The sequence below is a fragment of the Eretmochelys imbricata genome, chromosome 8, assembly GCF_965152235.1.
Source record: "Eretmochelys imbricata isolate rEreImb1 chromosome 8, rEreImb1.hap1, whole genome shotgun sequence".
Lineage (NCBI taxonomy): Eukaryota > Metazoa > Chordata > Testudines > Cheloniidae > Eretmochelys > Eretmochelys imbricata.
The window spans coordinates 50,566,831-50,590,100 of NC_135579.1; the positions used below are offsets into that span (position 1 = coordinate 50,566,831).

Below are 23,270 nucleotides of genomic sequence, written 5' to 3' on the forward strand. Positions count from 1 at the left end.
GTGAAATAATAACAGGAGGAAAATGTTCCGGGGAAATTGCCCAGCCTCAGTGATGATTGAGTGGGAATTTAGGACGAAGGTGCAAAAAGATATTTCCTCCACCTTGCTTTGCCCCACGCCTGCGCCAGCTCTCTGTGGGCCCCAGTGAGTGGCTGTGAACGTGAAATACTTGTCCCACCCTCTGATCACTGTATCCCCGCTCACTGTGTTGAGTTTCCAAGGGTGCTCCTGAGCTATTCCTCATTATGAGACAACGCTAAGGTGACCAGGTGTCCAGTTTTCAACCAGAATACCCAGTCAAAAAGGGATCCTGGCTGCTCCAGTTAACACCACTGATCAGGCCGTTGACTGTCTGGTTGGTGGTGCTGTGCAGCGCGGCTGGCAGGCTCCCTGCTAGCCTCCGTGTCGTGCAACTCCTGGGAAGCAGCGGCATGTCCCCCCTCTGGCTCCTACACGTAGAGGCAGCCAGGGGGCTCCGCATGCTGCCCCCACAGCTCCCATTGGCCAGAAACTTTGGTCAATAGTAGCTGCCGGGGCAATGCCTGCAGACAGGGCAGCACACAGAGCCACCTGGCCATGCCTCCGTATAGAAGCCATGGGGGAACATGCCGCTGCTTCTGGAAGCTGCTTGAGGTAAGCACCTCCCGGAGCCTGCACCCCTGATCCTCCTTCCAGGCCCCAACCCCCTGTCCCAGCCCTGATCCCCCTCTCACCTCCAAACCCCTCGATTCCAGCCCAGAGCACCTTCCTGCACCCCTAATCCCCAGCCCGCACCCCCAGCCGGAGCCCTCACCTCCCCATGCCCTAGCCCCCTGCCGCAGCCCTGATCTCCCTCCCACCCTCTGAACCCCTCGGTCTCAGCCCAGAGCAACCTCCTACACCTCAAACATCTCATCCCCAGCTCCATCCCAGAGTCTGCACCCCCAGCCAGAGCCCTCATACTCCACCAACTCCCTGCCCCAGCCCAGAGCCCCCTCCTGCACTCCGAACTCCTCAGCCCTAGCCCCCCATCAGAGCCCACACCCCCAGCTGGAGCCCTCACTCCCCACACATCCCAACCCCCTGCCCCAGCCTGGAGCTGCCTCCTGCACCCTGAACCCCTCATTTCTGGCCCCACCCCAGAGCCCGCACCCCCAGCCGGAGCCCTCACCCCCTCCTGCACCCCAGCCCCCTGAGCCAGCCTGGTGAAAATGAGCAAGTGAGTGAGGGTGGGGATGAGCAACAGAGGAGGTGGTGATGAAATGAGCAGGGGCGGGGCCTCAGAGGAGGGGCAGGGCCATGGAGAAGGGGAGGGGCAGGGGACGGGGCAAATGTGTTTGGCTTTGTGCGAGTAGAAAGTTGGCAACCCTAGGCAATGCTCAATACACACCAGTCCTCTTCAGACATGAAGGGCCATCACCATGACAGACCCAGGGGAGCAGAGTCAGGATTTGAGGAACCTGCATGATGGGCTCTCTCTATTTACCACAAAGTGTCTCTCTCAGTGGTGGAATGAAACCAGGCTAGGCCAGAGGAGAGTAGGGCCAGTGCCTCTGCAGTTATAAGGCTCCACTAGTCATCCCTCCTCTGGGTGAGGGCTGCAGAGGAGCTGCAGGCTCCTAGAGGCTGTATTCAATGGGCAAGCCATTGGCCCAGGCCCCCGGAGGACCTGGGTTCTGTTCCTGGTTCTGCTCTGCCACTTTGGGTAAGTCACTTCACTTCTCTCCTCTTTCATTCCCCTCTGCCTCGTCTGTTTACATTGTCAGCTCTTCAGAACAAGGACTGGCTGTTACTATGTGTGTGAGCAGCACCTAGCGCAATGGGGCCCTGACCTTGGCTGGGGCCTTCAGGCACCACAGTCCTTTAATAATAGCAGGGCCCTGAGACTGCAATGTAGGGGGAGATTCCTGCTCCTCAGCACTCAGCCTGGCTAGCTGGGCTGTCTGCTGCTAATGGATTTGTGCCCATGTGAAGTGGTGCTGTACCTGGAATCTTTTGCCCTTTGTCTTTGGCCTAATTTTAGCGAGAGTGTTGCATGGGGTGGCTCTGAATCAGAAGTTTCCAAATGTCGCAGGGGAGGGAGGTTATGTCCCCCTCATTTCCAAGAGTGCCTGTTCTCCAGTGATTGATGCTCTGAGTTTCACTGCTGTCTCCTGCAGCCTTTGTGGCTAGTAGAGGAGTCAGTGGAAGTGGCGGCTTTCCTACTAGACATTGCCTCCTGCCCCAGATTGTTCAATTCCTTGGCTGACAGCTGCTTTCGAGCCACCTGTGGTATTTTGCTTTAAATGAAAGCATTTCAGTGACACAGTTTGTAATTCCACCAGCCTGCCACGTCAGGGTTCATATCAGTGCGATGAATTGTATGGTCTCAGACTTGTGGGGAGAGGCCTGCAACTGGATCCTCAGGGTCAGGGAGTGAGATGCATTGGCAGAGCTGTCTGAGGAATCTAGACTGGAAAAGCAAAACTGTTATAAGTCATGATTGGTGTGTGCTTGGAACACTGTGTGGGGCTTCCAGAATGAGCAGGAAGTATCTAATTTATCTATTTAGACATCTATCAATCCGTCCGTCCCATTTGTTTATTTGTCTGATCAATAGCATTGCTTCTAAAACGCAAAGCCCTATCCCGTGTAGCTCTGTCTGCTTCGCCGTAATCTCTCACTCTAATGTCCCCTCTGGCGTTGTACCCTCGTGCCCAGATTTGCTTCGACAGACCCGGACTGGCCACCTCAGTCTTTATTTTCCTGGCCTCTGATGGCGTTGCCCCGGGTGACCAGCACAAGCCGACTGTGACCGTCCAGCTTGGGGATGAGAGGAGGCACAACCACTCGCTGGGTGAGTGCACTCAGAGCTGATGTGAGGAGGGAAGCGATGAGGAGAGCTCCCATTTCCCTTCTCCTCCTCCGCTCCCTCAGCACCTGAGTCCCTCTCTGCTTCGCCCTTGGCTTTCCTTTGCAGGGAGCGAGCAGTCTAGCAAGGTCTGAGGAAGCGCCTGAGCAGCTAAGGTAGAGCTGTGTCAGACAGCTCCTAGCAAATGGCCCAAATTGTTATGGCCTCTTTGGCTCGCCCTGTGTTCAGTGGGAGCTGGGAGATCTCCACACCTCTCTGGCAGTGTTCTCTTTGAGCTCCTCCCTGCCTCTTTTGTTGGCTGAGATGGTCTGTGCTACATGGAAGACCAAGATGAAGGAGGCTGTGGTACCCTCTCTCTGGTGGGATTCTCTCTGCATCCCGTTTCTCTCAGCACTGACTCTCCAGCTCCTGCTTTCTTGACCCTAGTCTAGTTGCTGGTTGGCCTGAAGCAGAAGGGTTTGCCTTTGCCTTGGATGTGTCCTATCTGACTTCCTCACTAGGAGGGCTTACTAGAAAAGGCAGACCACAGCAGTAGCGTCTGAGCTGTGGAATAACCCAGGGCAAGCTAAACAATCCCAGAGTTGGGCTAATGGCTTCTCTCTCTTGTTATCTATCCCCATTAGGGACGCATGAACTGTCATGTCAGCGGAACCCGTTGGTCATCAATGTGACCCACAGCCAGGATTTCCTTTTCCACCGGATCACCTCGGTGCTGCTCAATTTCTCCTCCTCGTTAGTGGGCATCTCAGCCGTGGCCTTGCGGACATCCTCCCTCCTCAGCTCTTCCGCTCCAAACACCTGCCTCCTGGAACATGAGGGACATGGCCTCCAGAGACACAGGTACCACATCGCCTTGGATTTTTCTGTGTTGCTGTTGGGCAAGGGCTATCACTCTGCTGGCTTTGGATCTGTCACTCCTGCAGGAGGTGACATCCAGCTTAGAGCATAGCTCCTAAGGGATCAGCCAGAGGGAGACATCCTTTTGCTCAACTAGAGCTGCTACCTCCTTGTTCCTGGACAAACATGTAGGTATAACTAGACTTCGAGCTGGAGCTGTGAATTCCAGCTCAAGGAGCCAGACCTCAAGGAGCTGTGAATTCCAGCTCAAGGAGCTCTGATTGCCACAGCACTAAAATTAGAGAATAGTCTCAGTGGCACAAGGGATGTGAAGGATGAGCCACCCCAGGTGCATGCCAGCCATCTCAGACGGGGCAGCTAGTCCTCCTACTACTCATGGTGCCATGGCTGTGCTCTATTGTCGATCAGATCTAGAGCAGGCATGTCTCCTCGAACTGAGATTTACTTCTCCAGCTCCAAGTGTGGACATAGAGCCTAAGGAGTAATTCTGGGTTGGTAGCTCTTTCCCATCTCTAATTTCTGCTTCTGTCTCAGTAAAGAGTCATGGCTGGAGTAGAATATAAGGGGCCCATGCAGCCACCAGATGAAGGGCAGTGCAAGTGGGTGAAGTCCACACCAGGTGTGGACATCAGTTGGAAATCACAGCAGTTCCTGCACCCAGCCTACCCATCTGCCCTTCTTCCTCCGCTGCTAAAACAATAGAGATTCTCTATGGAGTTAGCACTACACTTTTACCTTGGGTCCCTGTCCCTTTATACATGTATGCACACACTCCCCATCACCCTTTTTGCTCAAATGGTTCAGCATTGCACTCAGACAAAAGGTATCGAGGTTTGATTCACTATCTGATTGCAGGGAAAAATAGTTAGGAAAATAGGTCAGTTTGGGGAGGAGGGGGTGTAAGATTGAGAGAGCTACAGAAACTCAATGTTAAAAGAATGTCATTAGAATTAAATCAAGCACTCGATGACAATGCTAATATTAAGGTCCCCTGAGCAGCCCTGATTCAGCCCCTTGTTGCATAGCATTATGATACAGTCTTTAATTACATGATCACATACTATTTGTCCTAAGGAGCCTTGTCTCTCTCAGGCCTTGATCCAGCAAAGCACTTAACCATGTATTGAACTTTTAGCATGTGAGCAGTGCCGTTGACTTGAAAGATCTACTCACGTGCTTAGAATAATGAATGCGCTTGTCTCAGCGTGCTCAGTGCCTTGCGGGATCGAGCCATGGACATCCTGGTTAACAGCATCCCTCGGGAGATAGAGTTGAAACTTCCCAAGTCAGCTTTGGCACCCACCACGCTCTCGTTAAACTTGGAGAGAGAGAAACACGAGGAGAGCAACTCTCCATAAAACAGACCATTGGCGAGAGCTTGACAGATGCCTGCCTTTCCATTTGTGTTTTGGTTTCCTTCCACTTTACCACCGGATGTCCCAGTCCTGTTCCAAAAAGCTCCACCGGGGAGGGGAATCTCCTCTCTTCCTGCTTGGATTTGGGTGCCATGCTAAATTCCTCAAATACCTCGCCTGGAGCTCCCACCTCATCCCTCAGAGGCTGCTCCTTTATCAAGTCTCACGCAGCTGCTTCAGTAACAATACTAATAATTAATTAATAATAACAACATGCTTTAATTTATTGGTGTCCAGTGCTCAAAGGCCTCCAAATATCTTAGTAAAGTATGTAACTGAGGAGCAGTATTTGCAGAATAGGGCAGCATGTTCCAAATAAATCACACTGCAAAGGAAAAGAGGGAAGAACTGACATCCAAGATTGAATGAATGAATGAATAAATAAATAATGCAGAAAGCACACCCAGAGCCAAAGACACAAAGCTGAGAAGGAATTAAAGAAAGGTAAGATTTGTTCTAATGACGATAACAGATGATGATGATTGACGATGCAAAGTTTGGCTGTGGATCCAGATCCTAATTTTTCCAAAGTTTAGAAGTGTCCAGATCCAGGGTTCTCATTCAAGCAATTATGCAGATAGCGTCCAACTGGGAATTTTGGATTTTGTCCATGCTCATCTCTAATACTGTTACTGTTGTTATAAGTTTTCCTTATGAATGGCACTGCATGAAAGAATGAAGTAAGACTCTGTGTGTGTGTGTGTGTGTGAGTGTGTGTGTGAGAGAGAGAACACACTCATGTGATGTAAGTGAGTTATACAGAGTTCTGGAAAGCATAACGAGAGTTTCAGAGTGAATGTGATTTACATAGCAACAGAAATTGCAGCTTTCTTAGTGAATAAACTTGTAAGCATTGGTCTCAGGCCGCCACAGAAGGTGCACCATCCACCTGAAAGCGAGTCAGATTCCTTTTGGGAGTCGTCACAGGTGCTACACATGCCCCTCAGCCCCGGCCAACGGTGTGATTTTACAATCACATTTTCCCAGACTTAAAAATATATTTCTTTCTCCAGTTCCTGTGTGAAAGACCCACACAAACAAGATGGGAAACTGACTGATACTGAAGGAATGGTGGAACGGGCCATACACAAAGGCTGCCAAATACACAAAGAAAACAAATTGAAAAGATAGGGAATGGCATATTGTTTTCCTATGATCTCATAATTGAAATCTCACGGAGGTTATTTGTAGCAATAATAGATACAGTTCAGACAGAAGTATCATTTTTAAATGACTGGTGTCCCTTTAAGTACTGACGTGAGCGTGCAAAGAGACATATCACGTAGCCTTCACGCCGTATGAAAGCAAATTTTAAAGTACATATTGCCCGCTAATGAATATCCTAGTTCTACAAATCCTGTGTCTCAGTCCTCTCTAGTGTAGCTCCTCTGAAATCAGCTGACTCATGCAAGGCATAGAACTTCGTGAGTTGATGTTCATCTCCTGGGGTTGTTGGAAATCGGACTGAATCCACAGCGTAAGCTTTGTAAGCCTCACTTGTCATGCCAAGTGGAATCCACACCTTCCATGATTTTTCTGTGGGTCAGGCTCACCCAATGAGGTGCTGAGCTGCATGGATGCATCATCTGCCAGCGGTAGCAATTTGCTCACCAACAGCAATGGGAATCATGGTGCTAGTGGTACCTCATCATACTCCCTTTGAAGGAAGGAGACTTTTATGGGATGAAGGGATCACGGGGGGAGGGAGACAGTTAGGGATGGGGAGTCACACCTCTGAGCTCTTGGGGTATGGACAGGTGTGTAGAGGCAAGTCCTTGGGAAAGGGGCAGGTTTGCATAGACAGAAGGGATGATCCATCTCTACCCCTCGTCAGGGTTTTGGCTGAGCTCTAGGAGGGGGAATAAAATTGTGTGGGGAGAGATGCCCCCTGCTGGCTCTGGAAGAGGAGCCAGCCTCCTTGTCATCAGTGTGCCGAGTTTGTCCTGCCGGGCGGTAGGGGCAGGAGCCCACATAGGTCTTTAAACCTTCTCTTTCTTCAGACATCATGTGGACTGTGGTGCTGGCCAGGCCACTTTGTCTTGGCTCAGTTCAGCATGGTGCTGACACCACAGTCTATGGCAGCTGTCTATTCCCTTTCCTTGCTCTGCGACTTCCCAGTGCGGGGGGCCCAGTGGCTCTTCCTCCACCCTCTCCAGGAGGCGTCATGGTTAGGCAGGGCGCTAGGAGCCAGGACTCTGGGATCTAGTCCCCTGTTCTGCCACTGACCCTAGTCAGGCGAGCCATTCCAGGGGCTGATTCACAGAGATGAGCGCCTGCCACCTCAGGTGGAAGGAAGAGTGCTCAGCACCTCTGGCCATCAGGCCCCCAGGACCAGATATTCCAATGAGCTCCTCAGGGTAGGTGCTGTACTTGTTTGAAAATCGGGATGTGCTGAGTGCTGGGCACTTTGGTAAATCTGGCCCATGTTTAAATGGGAGCCGAACTCTTTTTGAACCCTCGTGGGAGCGCTGAGAACTTGGAAATCTTGCCCTCTGTGTATGAATGTGGGCATCCAAGAAATGGGGTATCCAACATTAAGGCCTTTGCTTCTCTTTGCCTCATTGTTACCACCTATAAACCCAGTATAACATCACTTACCTTCCAACCAAGGGTCTCATTTGGAGTCAGAAAAGTGCTTTGGGTAGCTCGGATGACATGGGCTTTAGAAGTACAACATATTCATATCATCCCCATCTTGTGGACAACAGGGTCCCATAACTGGGGGGCAGAGGACCCGTCAAGCCCAGCTCCCCCTAATTCCCAGTCTTCAGAAGCCATAATAACAAAGCCTCTTCATCAGCTCTGGAAGTGCCTGGTTAATTATTTCCCCCTTTCTTTCATTTTAAAAATGATTTTCAAGTCCAAAACAAACATACAACAGTATTAAAACAGAGCCTAATAATACATTGGGTATAAATGCAGGTGGAGTCTGGGATGAAAATACCTCATAAAAGTTCAGAAATATAACATATTAGCAGGTTCAGAGACTTCCACTCACCAGTAAAAGATGAAATCTTTGGTGTTCCAGTAAAGAATTGAACTGACCACACACACACTGTGTATGTAAGCCTATTATTAAAAATAACCCCACAAAAGTAACAAAGGAGACTCGGAAAAAGAGGTTTCCGGGCCTTAGTCTAGTTTCATTTCCAGTATAATAAAAATAACATCCCTTTGTTTCTCTTGCATCTTTCATCCTGAAGGATCCCAAAGTGTTTTGCAGCCTGTACTACAATGAAGAGATCACACACCCGCACATGAAATGCAGGCATCTCCGGGGAACATGGCAATCGTTCGACACTGGCAACGAGACATAGTTGTTTCAAAGAGGGGAAGTGATTAGTCTCCCCAGGTGAAACTGCAGGAAGAATTAGAGGGAGTACAGAATCTGCCTTAAGGATCACAAGCTGTCAGGTCTTTGAATGTTGTCTCATTCAAAAGATGCCTGCACCCTCAGTGCCCTCTAACACCGTGCTGGGTCAGGGGTGCAGAGTGGATGTCAGCACGTTGACTCCCCTCCTCAACTGGCACTCCAGGAGCACAAGGTTGTGCTTGCTCCCTGTGCCAATGCTGGGACACTGAGTTGCTGTCCTCTCCGAGCCCACGTGGGGTGAGCCATTGAAAGCTCCCAGCAGCAAGGAAGGAATGACTGAGCCAAAGCGCACTGAAGCCAGTGGGAGTCTTTCTGTTGACTTCAGTGGATCTTCCCTTAATGCCTTAGGATCCAGGAACTGTAACTTACAGGGGTGTGAAGAAGACACCCCCGCGAGTGACGCAAGGTACAGCGACCTAACGGCGCTATGTCAGTGGGAGACGCTGTCCTGTCGGCATAGAGGATCTTCACCAGGCACACCGCATCGATGCGACTGCGCCACTGTAGTGCTTCCAGTGTAAACTAGCCCAACGACATCCTACACAGGGCATGGCTACACTGCAGCCTCCCAGTCCCGGTAGACGGACTTGCGCTGGCAGGGCTCAAGCTAGTGTGCTGAAAATAGCCAGGGGGTTGAGTGGGCTTGAGAGCCCACACTGCAATGCTCACAGTGCTATTTTTAGCATGCTGTTTTGAGCCCCACTAGCGTGAGTCGGCCTACCCGGGTTGGGAGGCTCACTTCCAGTGCTGTGTAGACATACCCTTGTTGCACCCAAAGTATCTGAAGCGGTGCTTCTGCCTGGTACTTCAGCCCCTTCCAGTTAATTGCTTTTGTTCTCCATCCAGCCTTTCCCTTTGCATGTGAACACTGCGCCACATTCCCTCCTGTTTTCTTTGGTATGGACTGTACATCAAGTCAGGGCAGCAGGTTTTATTTATTGTCTTTTTAAACTGCCTTTTATTTTTAGCCTGTTGGAGTTTACGTTTGCTTGTGCTGGGAAGTGCCTTGGCACTATTGAAATCCAGTCTGCATTGTATTCTTATTCTCCCCCCCACCCTCACCCCACCCCTCAAAGTTTTAAAGGATTAAAGAGAAATCTGGTTTTGGTTTTTTGGAAGTTTTTAATTTTTGTCTCTTCTTGTTCAGCAAGGGAAGAATTGCAGTTCCCTAAGCTGTTCCCTTAGCTTTCAAGCCCAAGTATCTGACTTTTACTCAGGAATGATTTGGCCTTAGGTTTTGGTAATTAATTCCCAGGCCCCTCCAAAGCTGGGCTATCCCCTACTGAGGGGGTGAACCGCAAAAGGAGAGCTGGACCTAATCAGAGCCAGCCTCTTGGTGGGGATGGTAATGGGAGGACTAGAGCAATATGTGGGTCAGGAAGGGAAGGCAGAGTGGGGGAGGGGAGGAGGGAAACAAAGGAAGGAAGGAGAGGATAGGAGTGGGGGGAAGAGCCAGGAAAGTGTGAGAGTGAGGGGATGTGAATGAAATAGAAAGGGATACACAAGTTTGTTTGAAAAACATTTGTTTCAGGCTAGTTTAGCACTGGTGAAAGGTGTGGGACTGAGAGCCCCGTTTATCACATACAGCCTGGGCTGCATCACAGCAAGCTTCCTTCAGGCTGCCCCACCTACGTGCCTGTCACCAGACCTGGAGGGATCCCCCTACCCCATCCCCACACACATTTCTAAGGGAGAGATTCAGATCTTGATAATCCTAGTTTGTAGGGCTGGATTTTGAACTAGGCATGAATAGACTCCAGCTGCTTCTCCTCAAGCAGTGGTGACTGACCTATGGGGCATTCCTTGGGCATTAGTGACAGGCAGGTAGAACTTGATGGCTGAGCTCTGCCACCTGGGGAACTCGTTCTGGTGAGCTGTTCGCCTGTCCTCAGAATGCCCAGGGCCAGGGCCGTAATATGGCAATGCAGACAAACATAGGTGCATGTGGCTTTTTTGTGGGCAGTGCTCATTCTTCTGCTACATGCAGGCCATTTCTAGAACTTAATGTCTTGCACATTGGCTATTCAAAATGCTTGAGCCATCTCGCTCCATTCCACTCATTTATAATCGACAATAAATACACATTTTCATAGCTCAGGGTACACAACTGCATTGAAAAGGCCTCTGCCTTTGTCACAGATGCTTAAATTCATAGATTCGAAGGCCAGAATGGACTATTAGATCATCTAATCTGCCCTCCTGTATAGCGCAGGCCACAGAATTTCAGCCAAAAGAAAAGGAGTACTTGTGGCACCTTAGAGACTAACCAATTTATTTGAGCATAAGCTTTCGTGAGCTACAGCTCACATCCGATGAAGTGAGCTGTAGCTCACGAAAGCTTATGCTCAAATAAATTGGTTAGTCTCTAAGGTGCCACAAGTACTCCTTTTCTTTTTGCGAATACAGACTAACACGGCTGTTACTCTGAAACCTGTCAGAATTTCAGCCAGTTATTCCTGTACTGATACCAATAATTTGTGTTTGACTAAAGCATTTCTTCCAAAAAGCCATTTTTAAAGGGATAGGGGTGATAGACTCGATTTCCAGCAGTACATTCAAGGATGTTGCATTCCTTGCCCAGAGACAGAGAGGTGGGCAAAGTAGTCCTGCTCCAGCCTTCTTTGTAATTGTCACATAGGCCCTGTCTATGCCAGAGAAGTCACTAACATTGATTCATTGGTAGAAATCAGAGCAAAGCTGGCACACCAGCTGTCTGCCGTTTCCAGCACAGCATCATCTAACCCTGCTGGGAGCAAGTCCAACCAACGAGGTGCTTAAAACTAGGTCAGCGGCTGGAACGGCTTCTACACTAGGGCTCCTAATGTTGCCAACAGCAGTGGACCTGAGCAATGTAAAGAACGGTGGGAGATTTTTCCTCCAAGGCCTTGTGGCTTCTATGTTAGATACCATCCCCTACCCATTTAGCACATATATGTGTCAGTGAAATGCACCTTAGAAATACAAAAGAAAGGGGGAAGGTTAAAAATTATGTAAGGGCTGAAGGTGACTTGCTTTCCCAGTGAGAAGGAAGCGTGAGGAAATGAGATAGCGCATGATTGGTCATCTCTAAAAAAGGAGACACTAGCTCAAATAATAGGACAGGAAAGGCCCTCTTCATCCTAGGAACCAGGAGCCAGCTTGCAGAATCCTTGAAGGCAATTTGAGGAGTCCCTGTCAGTGAGCTCCCAGGACATAAGGGGATGACTCAGTGCTGGATTTCTCAGTGTGGCACTTGGGATGAGAATAAACTGCATGAGATTCCTGTGGCCACTTGAAATGGGCTCTGAGGAGAACCCTTGCTAGTTGGTTGTGCACGTCTGCGGGGAAGGACCACAACTTGTTGGTGGAATGTGCAGTGTAAGGAGAGATTGAAATTGCTCTTGGAGGCTTGGATAGATGGATGTTTTATTTTTAAAAATATCAAAAATCTTTTTAAAAGAGTCAAAATGAAACGTTTCATTTCACCTAAAACAAGATTTTTATCCTCTTTTTCAATTCATAAAAATTTAATTTTCAGTTTGACCAGAAACAATTTTTTTAATTACTAGCTAACTAAGCAATTGTGACTCATGGAAACTCAGTTTATAGACATTTTTCCAATTTGTGTCATAGTTTGTCTATTATAGGTGTTGATGTGATGCTTGGCATGACCATGTATTATAAATGGGATGGATAGATAACCTCACAGTGACAAAGGCATGTATAACTGTAGTGAGGTTCTTATCTGTAATGAAAAAAGGTCATAACCTTCTAGCCAAATGTGGGTATCAAATCAGTGGTGTTGGCTGATGCTGCTCGTTATCCAATCAGAAGCAGCTGAGAATCCAGCAGGACCCCCCCCAAAATCTGCCAGTTCTTTTCAGTGACTTCCTATAACCTACAAGCGCTATTCTAATGCTGTCCAGGTTGAGTCTCACCAGCTAGCTGTCATCAGTATCTCAGGGTGTTGGCCAATGAATCTCAACTATAGCATCTGGCAGGGAGAGGCCCTGTGTATACACGGCCCCTTTGTTTGTGCCTCAGAAGTGACAGACTTACTGTCGCTGTCAAAGAGGGAATCAGGAATCCGTTCCCACCAGTCCTGCTCTAGTGTTGAGATCTTGTTGTCCGACTGGGAGTCAGGACTCTTGGGTTCAGTCCCCGGCTCTGTCACTGCCCTCCTGAGCTATTTGGCAAGTCTCATTACTATATTCCTCTATATCTATACACCATCTGTGTAGTAGGGATAATGACACTTACCTGCCCAACAGGGACTTTGAGACTTAATTAGTTATTGTCTGTAAGGTGCCATGAGAGTCCTTGATAGAAGGTGCTATCTTGGATGGGGAACATACTATAGTTATTAGAAAAGGAGACACAAAAATGCTCCCTGCTCAACTCTCCCTGTACATACCCAAATGAGTGGGGCAAAGAGAATGAAATTGTATTAAAGTAACAAGAACAAGCACCTTCCTCAAAGAAGCTGATTGGTTTGAGGGAAAAGAAAACATCAGAGAAGACCTCTCCCGACCATCGCACCACATTGCATCATGCTCCACCAAGGGGAGAAATCTCCACCACTGCTATAGAAACATGAAATCCTAGAGGAAATTCTTTTTCCTTCCACAAAAGACCATGGAGTTTTCCAATAGAAACTGCACTGGAGGAACTTCTCACACATATAGTCACCTCTCCTCATTTATCCATCAATCTGTTTTTGCCAGATTGCTTTGGGGTAGGCATCTCTTATTTGATTGGCAGCATGGCCCTGATCCAAAGCCCACTGAAGTCAATTCCAAGACTCCCTATGACTTCAGTAGCCTTGAGCTTCCATTGTCCATCACCCTGTGCATTGACAGCAGTATAGAAATAACTTCTAATAATACTTTTCACTTGTTAAAATTGCAGCTTAATTTTAAAGGCTGTTTTGATAGCAGCCAACGAAACTGCAGCCTGAGCAGATGTTACAGCAGATTTATGGATGATTTATGGTGCCTTAGAAGATTCTGTTTGGTTTGGTTAAGCCCACCAGTATTTTCTGGGCTCTTTGAAATATTCACAATAAAATCCAAATTGTCATGTTTTCAGAAATTTGAGGTTTTCATATTTTGCTTTGCTTGCAAAATTGGTCCAATTTTCTGAAAATCCTGCAGTTTCACAGCTATTGGAGCCATCTTTGAGCAGTTTCACGTATTTCCAGATTTGAAATTTTGTTTGGTTGATGAGTTTTGTCCTCAAGACCCAGGAGATGGGTCAAAGTATCACATAGTTGTTTGCCAAAATGGCCATTTGCCAAAATGTCACAACAACTCATTTATTTGGGCTGCAGAAGGGGCTGGGATACAAACACCAGTATTTTTCAAGATGTTGCATGGAGGAAAAGAATAATATTGCCTACTTGATTTTCCTTGCATGACCCGCATCCAAAATACCTAAGTGTCATAGGACTGCAAGAGTGGGCTGACGGGATAAACTGTATCCATCTGTTATAATCAACAAGAGAAAGAAAAATCTATTTCACGCTGAGGACAGAGCTGTGCTGTCTATGTCATGTCCCCACAGACACTGCTAGGGGCATATAGATTCCATGGGTCATTATGGACAGACACTTGTTCCTGAGAATCACACCAAACCATGATCTGCTATAGATTCTAGCCTCTAAGCTGGCTGCAACACGTAGACCATCTTTTGCGTGTTTGTACAGTGCCTAGCATAATGGGATCCTGAAGGCTGCCACAGTACATGATGTTCTTTTTATTAATAATATTCTCCTGAAAAGGAAAGCTGTGGTCCGTGATCATTGAAACGATTCTGGAGGTAACCAAGCCAAGTCCCCTCCTTTGATATAACTCCTCTGAGGTTTATGCCAGCAGAGCTTTTGACCCAGCCATTTTTATGCACCATTGTAGCTGTCGTAGTTCTGAGCCCACAGCCTACACTTGTCACCCCATCCCCAATACTGACAAGGCCCTGTTCTGTATCAGAACTGGCAAGCAGCATATTAAATGGTCTTCAAACATCTCTGCAGCATCACTGCAGCACAGCATGCTGACGCTGTGTTGCTGGCTCATGAGCTTACGAAGTTGCGTCACAACATGGGTGTACAGCAGATGTCATGGTGCTGTGGCACAGAAGTCAATATTGCAGGCTTCCTACTTTTGTCACCCCAATATTCCTCTTCCAGCTTGATGTCTTTACCTGCCTTTCTATAGTAGATTGTAACATCTTTGTGGCATGGACCTGGTCTTATAAAGTGCCACAGAAGTAAGAACAGGACAAACTCCCAGTGACCGTAAGCATCTCAGGGCAGGGACCACTTTTTTGTTCTATGTTTGTACAGTGTTTAGCAAAATGGGGTCCTGGTCCAGGACTAGGGCCCCATGGTGCTACGCCAGTGCAATTAATCAGTAGTAATAAAAGTGGCATCCTTAGGTGGCTTGCAGAAAATAAGCAAATTCCCTTGTCATGTTCCTTGTCAGTGTGAGACTGGAGACAAGAAAATGTCTCAAGAGAAAAGAACCCCCCTTCACACACACACACACACACATCCACACACCTGAGAAGGTTACACTGAATAAGAGCTCAGATTATTCAATGGGAGGTAAACACAGGGGTGGGGAAGGGTTGTGCCCTTGGGTATTGGGGGCATAGTTATGGAGCAGTACAACCTCATGGACAGAGAGGAGAGGGAGGTCTACAATTGGTACCAGATGCACTCGGAAGCTAATGACCTGACAAGCGCTGTGCTCATAAAACAAATTCTTTCAAAAGGAAGCAAATGGAAATATAAGCTAGTGAAAGAATTTGCAGCGGCTGCCCTGAAACCATTTCTCACTTCATAAACAGGTCTGTGCAGGAAAAACAGCCCTTTTTTTGTGGTCCTTTCTCTTGCCATTTCCCCCTCCTCCATCCGCCCCCAACCCTGAATGAGCTGTTCCGCGCGGATTTCCATGGCAACTTTGGCTAATGGGACGTGGCTGGAGTCAGCAATGAGTTCTGTTCATTCTCCACATAAGTCCGCAGCATTTTTTGGTGACTTCGCTCAATGAGTATTTGTCTGTGGTGGCTGAGTGGGTTCCTTCCACACAGATGGTTCCTGCAGCTGTACCACCTGGTGCTAGCAGCCTGTGAGCTCTCACAAGGTGAGCTGGCTTGGGTCAGCTTGGGATTTGGATGGGAGACCTTCGGGGTCAGAAGGGGACCCCAGCTGTTACAGGAAGCTGTGTGGCTGATTCACTAGGTCAGGGGTGGCCAACACTTGGCTCCGGAGCCACCTGCAGCTCTTCAGAAGTTAATATGTGGCTCCTTGTATAGGCACCAACTGCAGGGCTGTAGCTACAGGTGCTAACTTTCCAATGTGCCGGGGGTGCTCACTGCTCAACCCCTGGCTCTGCCACAGGCCCTGCCCCCACTCCACCCCTTCCTGCCCCTCCCCTGAGCCTGCTATGCCCTCTCTCCTCCCCCTCCCCGCCCCCAGAGCCTCCTGTATGCCACGAAACAGCTGATTGGGAGGTGGGGGGAGGGAGCGGGAGGCACTGATCGGGGGGGGGGTGCTGCCGGTGGGTGGGAGGTGCTGGGAGTGGGGTGGGGGAGCTGATGGGGGGTTGCTGACATATTACTGGGCTCTTTGGCAATGTACATTGGTAAATTCTGGCTCCTTCATAGGCTCAGGTTGGCCACCCCTGCACTAGGTAGTGCTCTTCCCTCTCAGCAGCTTTAGGGTGCTGTGCCTCTTGGAGGTACTTCCTTTTGGTGGAGCCATAAAACCAAGGTCTTGAGCACTTGCAATCACTAAATATCCCCTGGAACTTTTTTGTAAGAGTCGGAGCATAAACCCAAATGTCTTGGCCAAATTCCATTCCAGGTAATTACATTCTGTGTATTTAATTTCCCTCTGCAATTTTAAATGGATCCAGCATTCCCTCTTCATTTACTCGATAGTTGTGCAGTATCGCTGTGGTCAGTGACAGAGTAGCCGTGTTTTATCCAAGCAATGGCTGTGTTTCCTTGGTGGGGAAGTGAACCCTCTTCACAAACAGGGAGCAATGTGAGGGTAAATCACACTTTGAAAGCTGCCCCACTCTCTCCCTGATAACTCTGAATATCTTTTGTACAGAATGCGGTGTGATTATTTTTGTTTGTGGTACAGTAGCACTTCGAGACTCCAGCTGAGAGACCAAGGCCCCATTGAGCTGGGTGCTGTCCAGACACTCAATGAGAGCTGGTCCCTGCCATGAAGAGCTTAGAATCAAAATAGAGAAGACAGGATGTGTGTGTGTGAGAGAGAAAGGTTAAGGAAATGAGACACAGAGAGAGCACAACTTGCCTGAGATCACACAGGGAGTCTACGGTAGAGCCAGGAGTGAACCCTGAGCACCAGGCCAGCACCATAATCACAAAGCCATTCTTCCTCCTACTCGTCTTTTACTATAATAAGTAGACTAAATTCCTGGCTGCATGCATGATGGTGCTCATGGGTAGCAAGGACATCTCCTGTTGAGAGTAGGTAAAGCCCAAATCCTTGACACAAAGTTACTCCACATTTTGTAGCACATTTCCCTTTTTAAAACCAACACTTGACAGTTTCCTTGCCAGGCCTGCGGTGCTGAATCAAAGCAGAGATCAAGATGGCCCTGTGGGGAGAGAAGAGGGACAGGAGAAGTCGCAGAGGAGGGAAGATGGGCTGAGAGGAACAAAGGAGAGCGCCTGAGGCCATGTATATGCTACAGATGTTGTAGTGACATAGCCATGGCTTCAGAACTATGCTGCTGTAACCCCATAGTGTAGACACAGACTACAGCTACAGAAGGGGTTTTCCTGTCACTGTAGGAACACCACCTCCCTATGTGATGGTAGCTAGGATGACAGAAATATTCTTCCACCAACCTAGCTGTGTCTACACCAGGAGTTAGGTCAGCATAGCTCCAGCACTCAAGGGGTGTTGAGGCCTGAGCTCCATAGCTATGTTGACCTGCATTGTAAGTGTAGACCTGGCCTGATCTTCCACATACTGTTCAATACAGGATGTAGTTAGCTGCAGTGTATAACTGTCCAGTACGCAAACCCCTCAGCTAAGTGCTTTGCTGATGCAGCCTTTGCAGGAGCTGACTACATGTGTATTGGGTTTGTAGAGGTCTCCATAGGGAGAGTGTGTTTTTTTGGGGGGTGCCCGCACACAAGAGTGACCCTAGGGGAGGAAGGCTGGTCGAGTGCTTACAGGATAGCCCGGGACTCGAGAGACTCCTATATGTTTGTGTGTCTGAATGTGATTGAATGTTTTAATTCAATTCACGAGCCTTTAATAGCATGACAAGCTATACAAGAGTTGTCACAGTGTATACCAAATATAGATCTCCTTCCGCCAATGCAGGTATCGCTCGCTCTGAGATAGGTGTGACAGCGTGTGTGTGCATGAGACCGTGTGTGAGTGCAGATGAGCACTGTGTCGCTCAGGGGCAGGTGTGAGAGTATGTGGGAGACTGTGTGTGAGCGCAGATGAGTACTGTACTGTTTTAACTTGTGTAGCTAAATGATGAGTGATTTCTTTGGGATTTGCCCGGTAGCCTAGCCCCAGCCCCCATTTCCATCTGACAACCATTAACACATGGCTTAGAGATGCAGGCTTGCATTAGAGGTGAGAAGCTTTAGCTTACAGTTTGTAGAGTAAACCCAAACCTCTGGGGAGGTCCCTTGTGTGGGGGCTGTGTGCCATGGAGCAACTCACTGTTCACTTGTGGCTGTGGGTTGTACTGGGATTCTTTCAGGCAGGGCTGGGGATCCTTAAAATTCATAGGGTCACCTCAAAGCCTCTTGTTTGAACATCCCCACTCAGCTGTCACAGCTTTTCTGAGTTTCCAGGGGGCTCTGATTTCCTGGGGCCAGCAGGGTCCCCTTAGGGATGCAGAGATGTGGGAAGCAGATCCCCAAGCAGCATCATTTTATGTCCTGATCCTGTGAGATGCCGAGCACCTGCAGCTCCCATCGAAGTGCAAGATGCTCAGCGCCTCTCAGGATGTGCCTTAGTTATTATTTTCTAATGAAGAGCTGAGGGGGGAAGAATGGTGTGAATCTTCAAGTAGCATACATTCATCACTCAAGTCAGTGGAGCTACACTGATTGACAACAGCTGAGGATCTGGCCCAGCATTTCTTAAAGGGACAGTCTCAGGGAGGGGAAATATTGGAACAATCCCTTTTCCTGAAAAAGGAACCTTTGATCTTTTTAAATTGTCATGTGGGGTTTTTTTTGTGGCCATTTTTACCTTTTGCAGTCAAAGCCTGCTCTTGCTAGACTGGCTCTTATTATGTGTTTGTACAGCTCCATAAAGTCCTGGAAATGTGGCTTTGAAAAACATGCCCGTTTGGGCCCTGATCCTGCGATTGGATTCACATGGGCTGATCCTGGTGCCTGCGCAGTCTCGTTAACTAAAATGCCGTTCCCCCGGGTTTCTAGGGTCTGATTCACACTGCACCTAGCGGATAAAACTGAGATCAGGGCCCCATTGCACCAGGTGCTGCACCCATGGCGAGAGGAAGTCCACACCTCTAAATGCTTACAGCCCAAATAGATCAGACAGGTGAAGGCTGAGAGGGGAAACAGAAGCACAGAGGGGTGAAGTGAGGAGTCCAGGGTCACGCACATGGCAGGTCAGTGGAAGAGCTGGGAACAGAACTTAGGTTCCGCTGGCTGTCACTGTACTGCTCTGTCCACTAGACAGCACTGCCTCTTGCCCAAGCATAGGACTGGGGCCTTAACTGTTCGTGTGTGGGAGTTTGTGTGCTGGGAGCAGATGGAGATTAAATTGAGGCAGAGTCGGGGGAATGGGGAATATGCTGGGATCCAGTAACCCCTGGGCAGAAGAACACATCTTCTGTCCCCAGAGCAAGCCTTCATGAGTGCATGCCTAAATACGAAGCTGTTGGATATGGGGTGGTTTGAGCCCCTTCGCTCCATCCTTCTACTGGTTCTGCCACCTCTGCAGATTAATTAATACAGGACTAGACTGCAGGGAAACTCCCTGTGTTAACCATCTGCCATCCAGGAAACCAAAGAGGTGGGTGTAGAAGGAGCTGAGCTTTGCAGCCTGCCAATCTGAGAGAACCCCAAATCCAACCATGGTGTTGTCTGCACTGTCCTAGGCTGGACATCGGAGCCCTGAACACCGACTGTGCTGACCCATCCCAAGCAGGGTGCTGGCACATGGGGCATTCCCTTGTGATGCCGCAAGGGAGGAGCTCCTCTTGCTGCAGAAGCCCTGGGATTCCCCACCATGGGGAACTGCCTTTTGATTCTCCTTTCCCACCTTTGTCTCCTCTACAGTTGCACCCACCGGACCTGCGGGGAGCAGGGCAGCTGCATGCCACTGCAGCTCGACCATGCCTTGGTGAACTGCACGTCCGGTGGCCTGGGACACATGAAATGCACTCTTGCCTGTGAGAAGGGATTTGTCCTCCAGTCCAGCAGTGGGAAGGGTCTGAGCCCCAGAGAGGTGAGTTGGTTGCAAGTTCTGGTGGAAATAACCATGCAATCTGACTGAGTGACTGCTAGCTGGGACAGGCTGCTACTCAGCTCCCTCCAGCTTGCTTGGGGCACCCCCAGCTCTGCCAGCGCACCACAGTCCTGACCCACAGCACCCCCTGCTCTATTCCAGTACAGGACCACCACCCTCAGCAAGACCAGTGCCCTTCAGTCCCAATGCGTGGCACACTGCTGTTCCAGACCTGGGCCCCTCACAGCCCTACTAATGCACCTCAGTCCTGACCTGTGCCACCTACTGCTTTGTCAGTCTGGGGCCTGTTTGGCACCAGGGCTGCCAGTCAAGCCAAACTGAAGGATGTTGTTGTGAAGTGAAGAAATATCCCCCAGGGTGTAAAGATACTTGTGGGGGGAGAGAAGTTTTCCTGGGGATCTCTCTTCTGGGTTCCAAATACAGGAACACTTTCAATAAGGGGGCACATCTGTCATGGGTGCAGGATCACCCCTTGATTTGATTTCTTCTGGTATGCAGAAGAGATGTGCCTCCTTCATCCCACCTCTCCTCTGGTAGTAGTCTATTTCATGTACGTGGGACTGAGGTGAACCAGAAGGGAAGAAAGCAAGTTGCAGTGGGGGAGGTTTAGATTGGATATTAGGAAAAACTTTTTCACTAAGAGGGTGGTGAAACACTGGAATGCGTTACCTAGGGAGGTGGTAGAATCTCCTTCCTTAGAGGTTTTTAAGGTCAGGCTTGTCAAAGCCCTGGCTGGGATGATTTAACTGGGAATTGGTCCTGCTTCGAGCAGGGGGTTGGACTAGATGACCTTCAGGGGTCCCTTCCAACCCTGATATTCTATGATTCTATGAAAGCAGCCACTGTTACCCTGCTGCTCCCCTGTGGTCTGCCTTTCCTACTGCAAGTTCTGCTAGTCACACCTGGATCTCTGTGTCTCTGCAAAGAGCAAACACCCTTTCCCTACCTCCTTGTTAAACATGCAGCACGTAGGGGAAATGGAGGCACACACAATAGTCATACAAAATATCATGAAAATTCCCCACTTCATCACAGCGTGCAAATCTGACATCAGTATGTGGGCATCAGGGAATCTAACTGAGTGAGAGCATATCTAAATTGGTGTCATTTGCATGAGGGGTTGGAAAAGGATAAACAAAGTTGTACATTAAAAGCTGTTTGTGAGGGGAGCTACCTGAATGTACACCTTCCTTATTAGCGGATTTCCCTCCAGCAATCCCCTTACCTGGCAAGTTACACCCCCATGCTCTCTCTTAGGGCTTGTCCGCACAGGGACATCCAGGAAGATTAATTCAAATTAACAGAAGGTGTGAATTTGAAGTGGATTAGAACACCAAAATTCAGAATTAAAGTAGCCTCAGTCTTCAAAGTGAATTAAACCAAACTAATATCACTTTAATTCTGATTAACAGTGTCTATACAGGGGTTTAGTGAGTTTTAACTAATCCACTTCAAATTCACACCTTTCCTTAATTCAGATTAATTTTCCTGGATGTTCCCATGTAGACAAGCCCTTAGACTCAAGGCCATCTCTGATGGAACTCCATTAAAGTCAGTGGAAGTACATCAGGGATGAATTCAGCCCAGCTAAATTCCCTCTCGCCCACGCCTCAGCTCACTTCTGAATTTATTCTGGCGACCTGTGGGTCAATCCTATGCCACATCCCCCTGCTTGTCCAGCAGCACTAGCAGGGAAGCGGCTGTTGAGCAGTGTGTATGGCAATATGCTGCTCTCTGCACCCCAGAGGGCCAGTCCTGATGAATGAATTAAATTGCCACATACAGCATTTGCAAATTCAATCTGTTAGACAAGCATATTATCCAGAGAGGAACTGAAGGCCAAGCGGAGGTGATGGTTGTGGCATTGGGCGAAGGCCCAGAGAGTGCTCTGGGTGGCGTACCAGAGGAACAGATGACATGAGCCCATGACAGTTCCGGAGGGAGAGACTAGAATGACAGGTGTCTCCAGAGTGTTGTCACTGTTAAAGGGCAAGGTACTTGCTTGTGTTTTGATCAGAAAAAAGTAGGTTAAGGGAGATGCATTTGAAGGAATCTGGATGAGGAGCTAGATAATAGGATATGGAGCCTTTCTTTCTCTGTTGGTCACTGGTTCTAGTCTGCATGACATGAGTTTGGCCTATTTCCTAGCAGGCAAGGGTCTGTATTATAAACCACCACTATTGCTAGCCCCCTTGTTAGCTGGGAGACCAAGGACCGAAGGGCCTAGATATTGAACTGCCCTAGAAATGATCCTTGCAGGTTGAGGTAGAGTCCCTTTGGCAGGGTGCTGGGCACAATCCATACTGTATTTGCAGTACCAATAAGTATGGACTGCTGGACTTGAGTCTGTTAAGGTGACTCCTCTCTCCGGCGCCGGACAAGAGAACACAGAGTGAAGTGAGGTGAAGATAGGTGTGGGTATAAGGAGCGTTTCGGAGACGTTTTCCTGAGGCTGGAAGCAGTTCATGTCTGGAATGGACAATGCAACTGTGAATGTGTTTCCCTTCAGTAGTAAAAGGAAAAGGAGGACTTGTGGCACCTTAGAGACTAACAGATTTATTAGTGCATAGCTTTCGTGAGCTACAGCTTCAGCCGATGAAATGAGCTGTAGCTCACGAAAGCTTATGCACTAATAAATTTGTTAGTCTGTATCCGTAAAAAGAAAAGGAGTACTTGTGGCACCTTAGAGATTAACACGGCTGCGACTCTGAATCCCTTCAATAGTAGTTAGATGGGCACTTAGAGAACTATTAGAGTATGAAGATTAATCAGGCAGATGGATGAATCTAGATGGGCTGCTTGGCCCCTGTCTCTCCTCAAATGCTATTAATTATATGGCCTTCCAGCTAATCCCTAGGTGGGTCAAGGCAGATGTCATTGGACGGCGGGTTCCGTAATGCACACTGGTCCATTCTCGAGAAACAAAATGTTCCTTTTGCCTCTAAAATGAAGCCACACAACATAAATCTGCCTGGTGGGAGTTCTCAACATTTGGCAGTCAAATGGGAAGTGTATGGGCAGGGCTGGGCTTGAGGCTGTGACCCAGCAGATGGGATGTTGCAAGTGGCCTGTGGTGAGTTTTGCAGTGCTAGAGCCATTATTATTGGGTGAGCATTTGGTGGGATGGTGACGCTTTAGGAATGCTTCTGTTGTGATTTTCCATGCTGCTGGGCAGGTAAGTGTCACTGTCCTGTGCTGCTCCATGTAGGCCTCGTCTACGCTGCAGAAGAAATCGTTCTTCATGTAGCCAGGGTTATGGTTATAGCTAATGCAGCTCACCACATGCACACATTTTTAGAGGGTAAC

At 48.6% G+C, this 23,270-nt stretch overlaps 1 protein-coding gene across 1 annotated transcript in view; it reads left to right on the forward strand.

The window, feature by feature from the left end:
* Window positions 1-23,270, forward strand: part of PAPPA2 (pappalysin 2) — a 170,531-nt gene that overhangs the window by 87,925 nt on the left and 59,336 nt on the right. Inside the window, exons 11-13 of the mRNA XM_077825344.1 lie at window positions 2,680-2,815; window positions 3,454-3,670; window positions 19,775-19,943. Coding sequence (XP_077681470.1) covers window positions 2,680-2,815; window positions 3,454-3,670; window positions 19,775-19,943 — 522 coding nt within the window. The remainder of the gene's footprint in view (window positions 1-2,679; window positions 2,816-3,453; window positions 3,671-19,774; window positions 19,944-23,270) is intronic.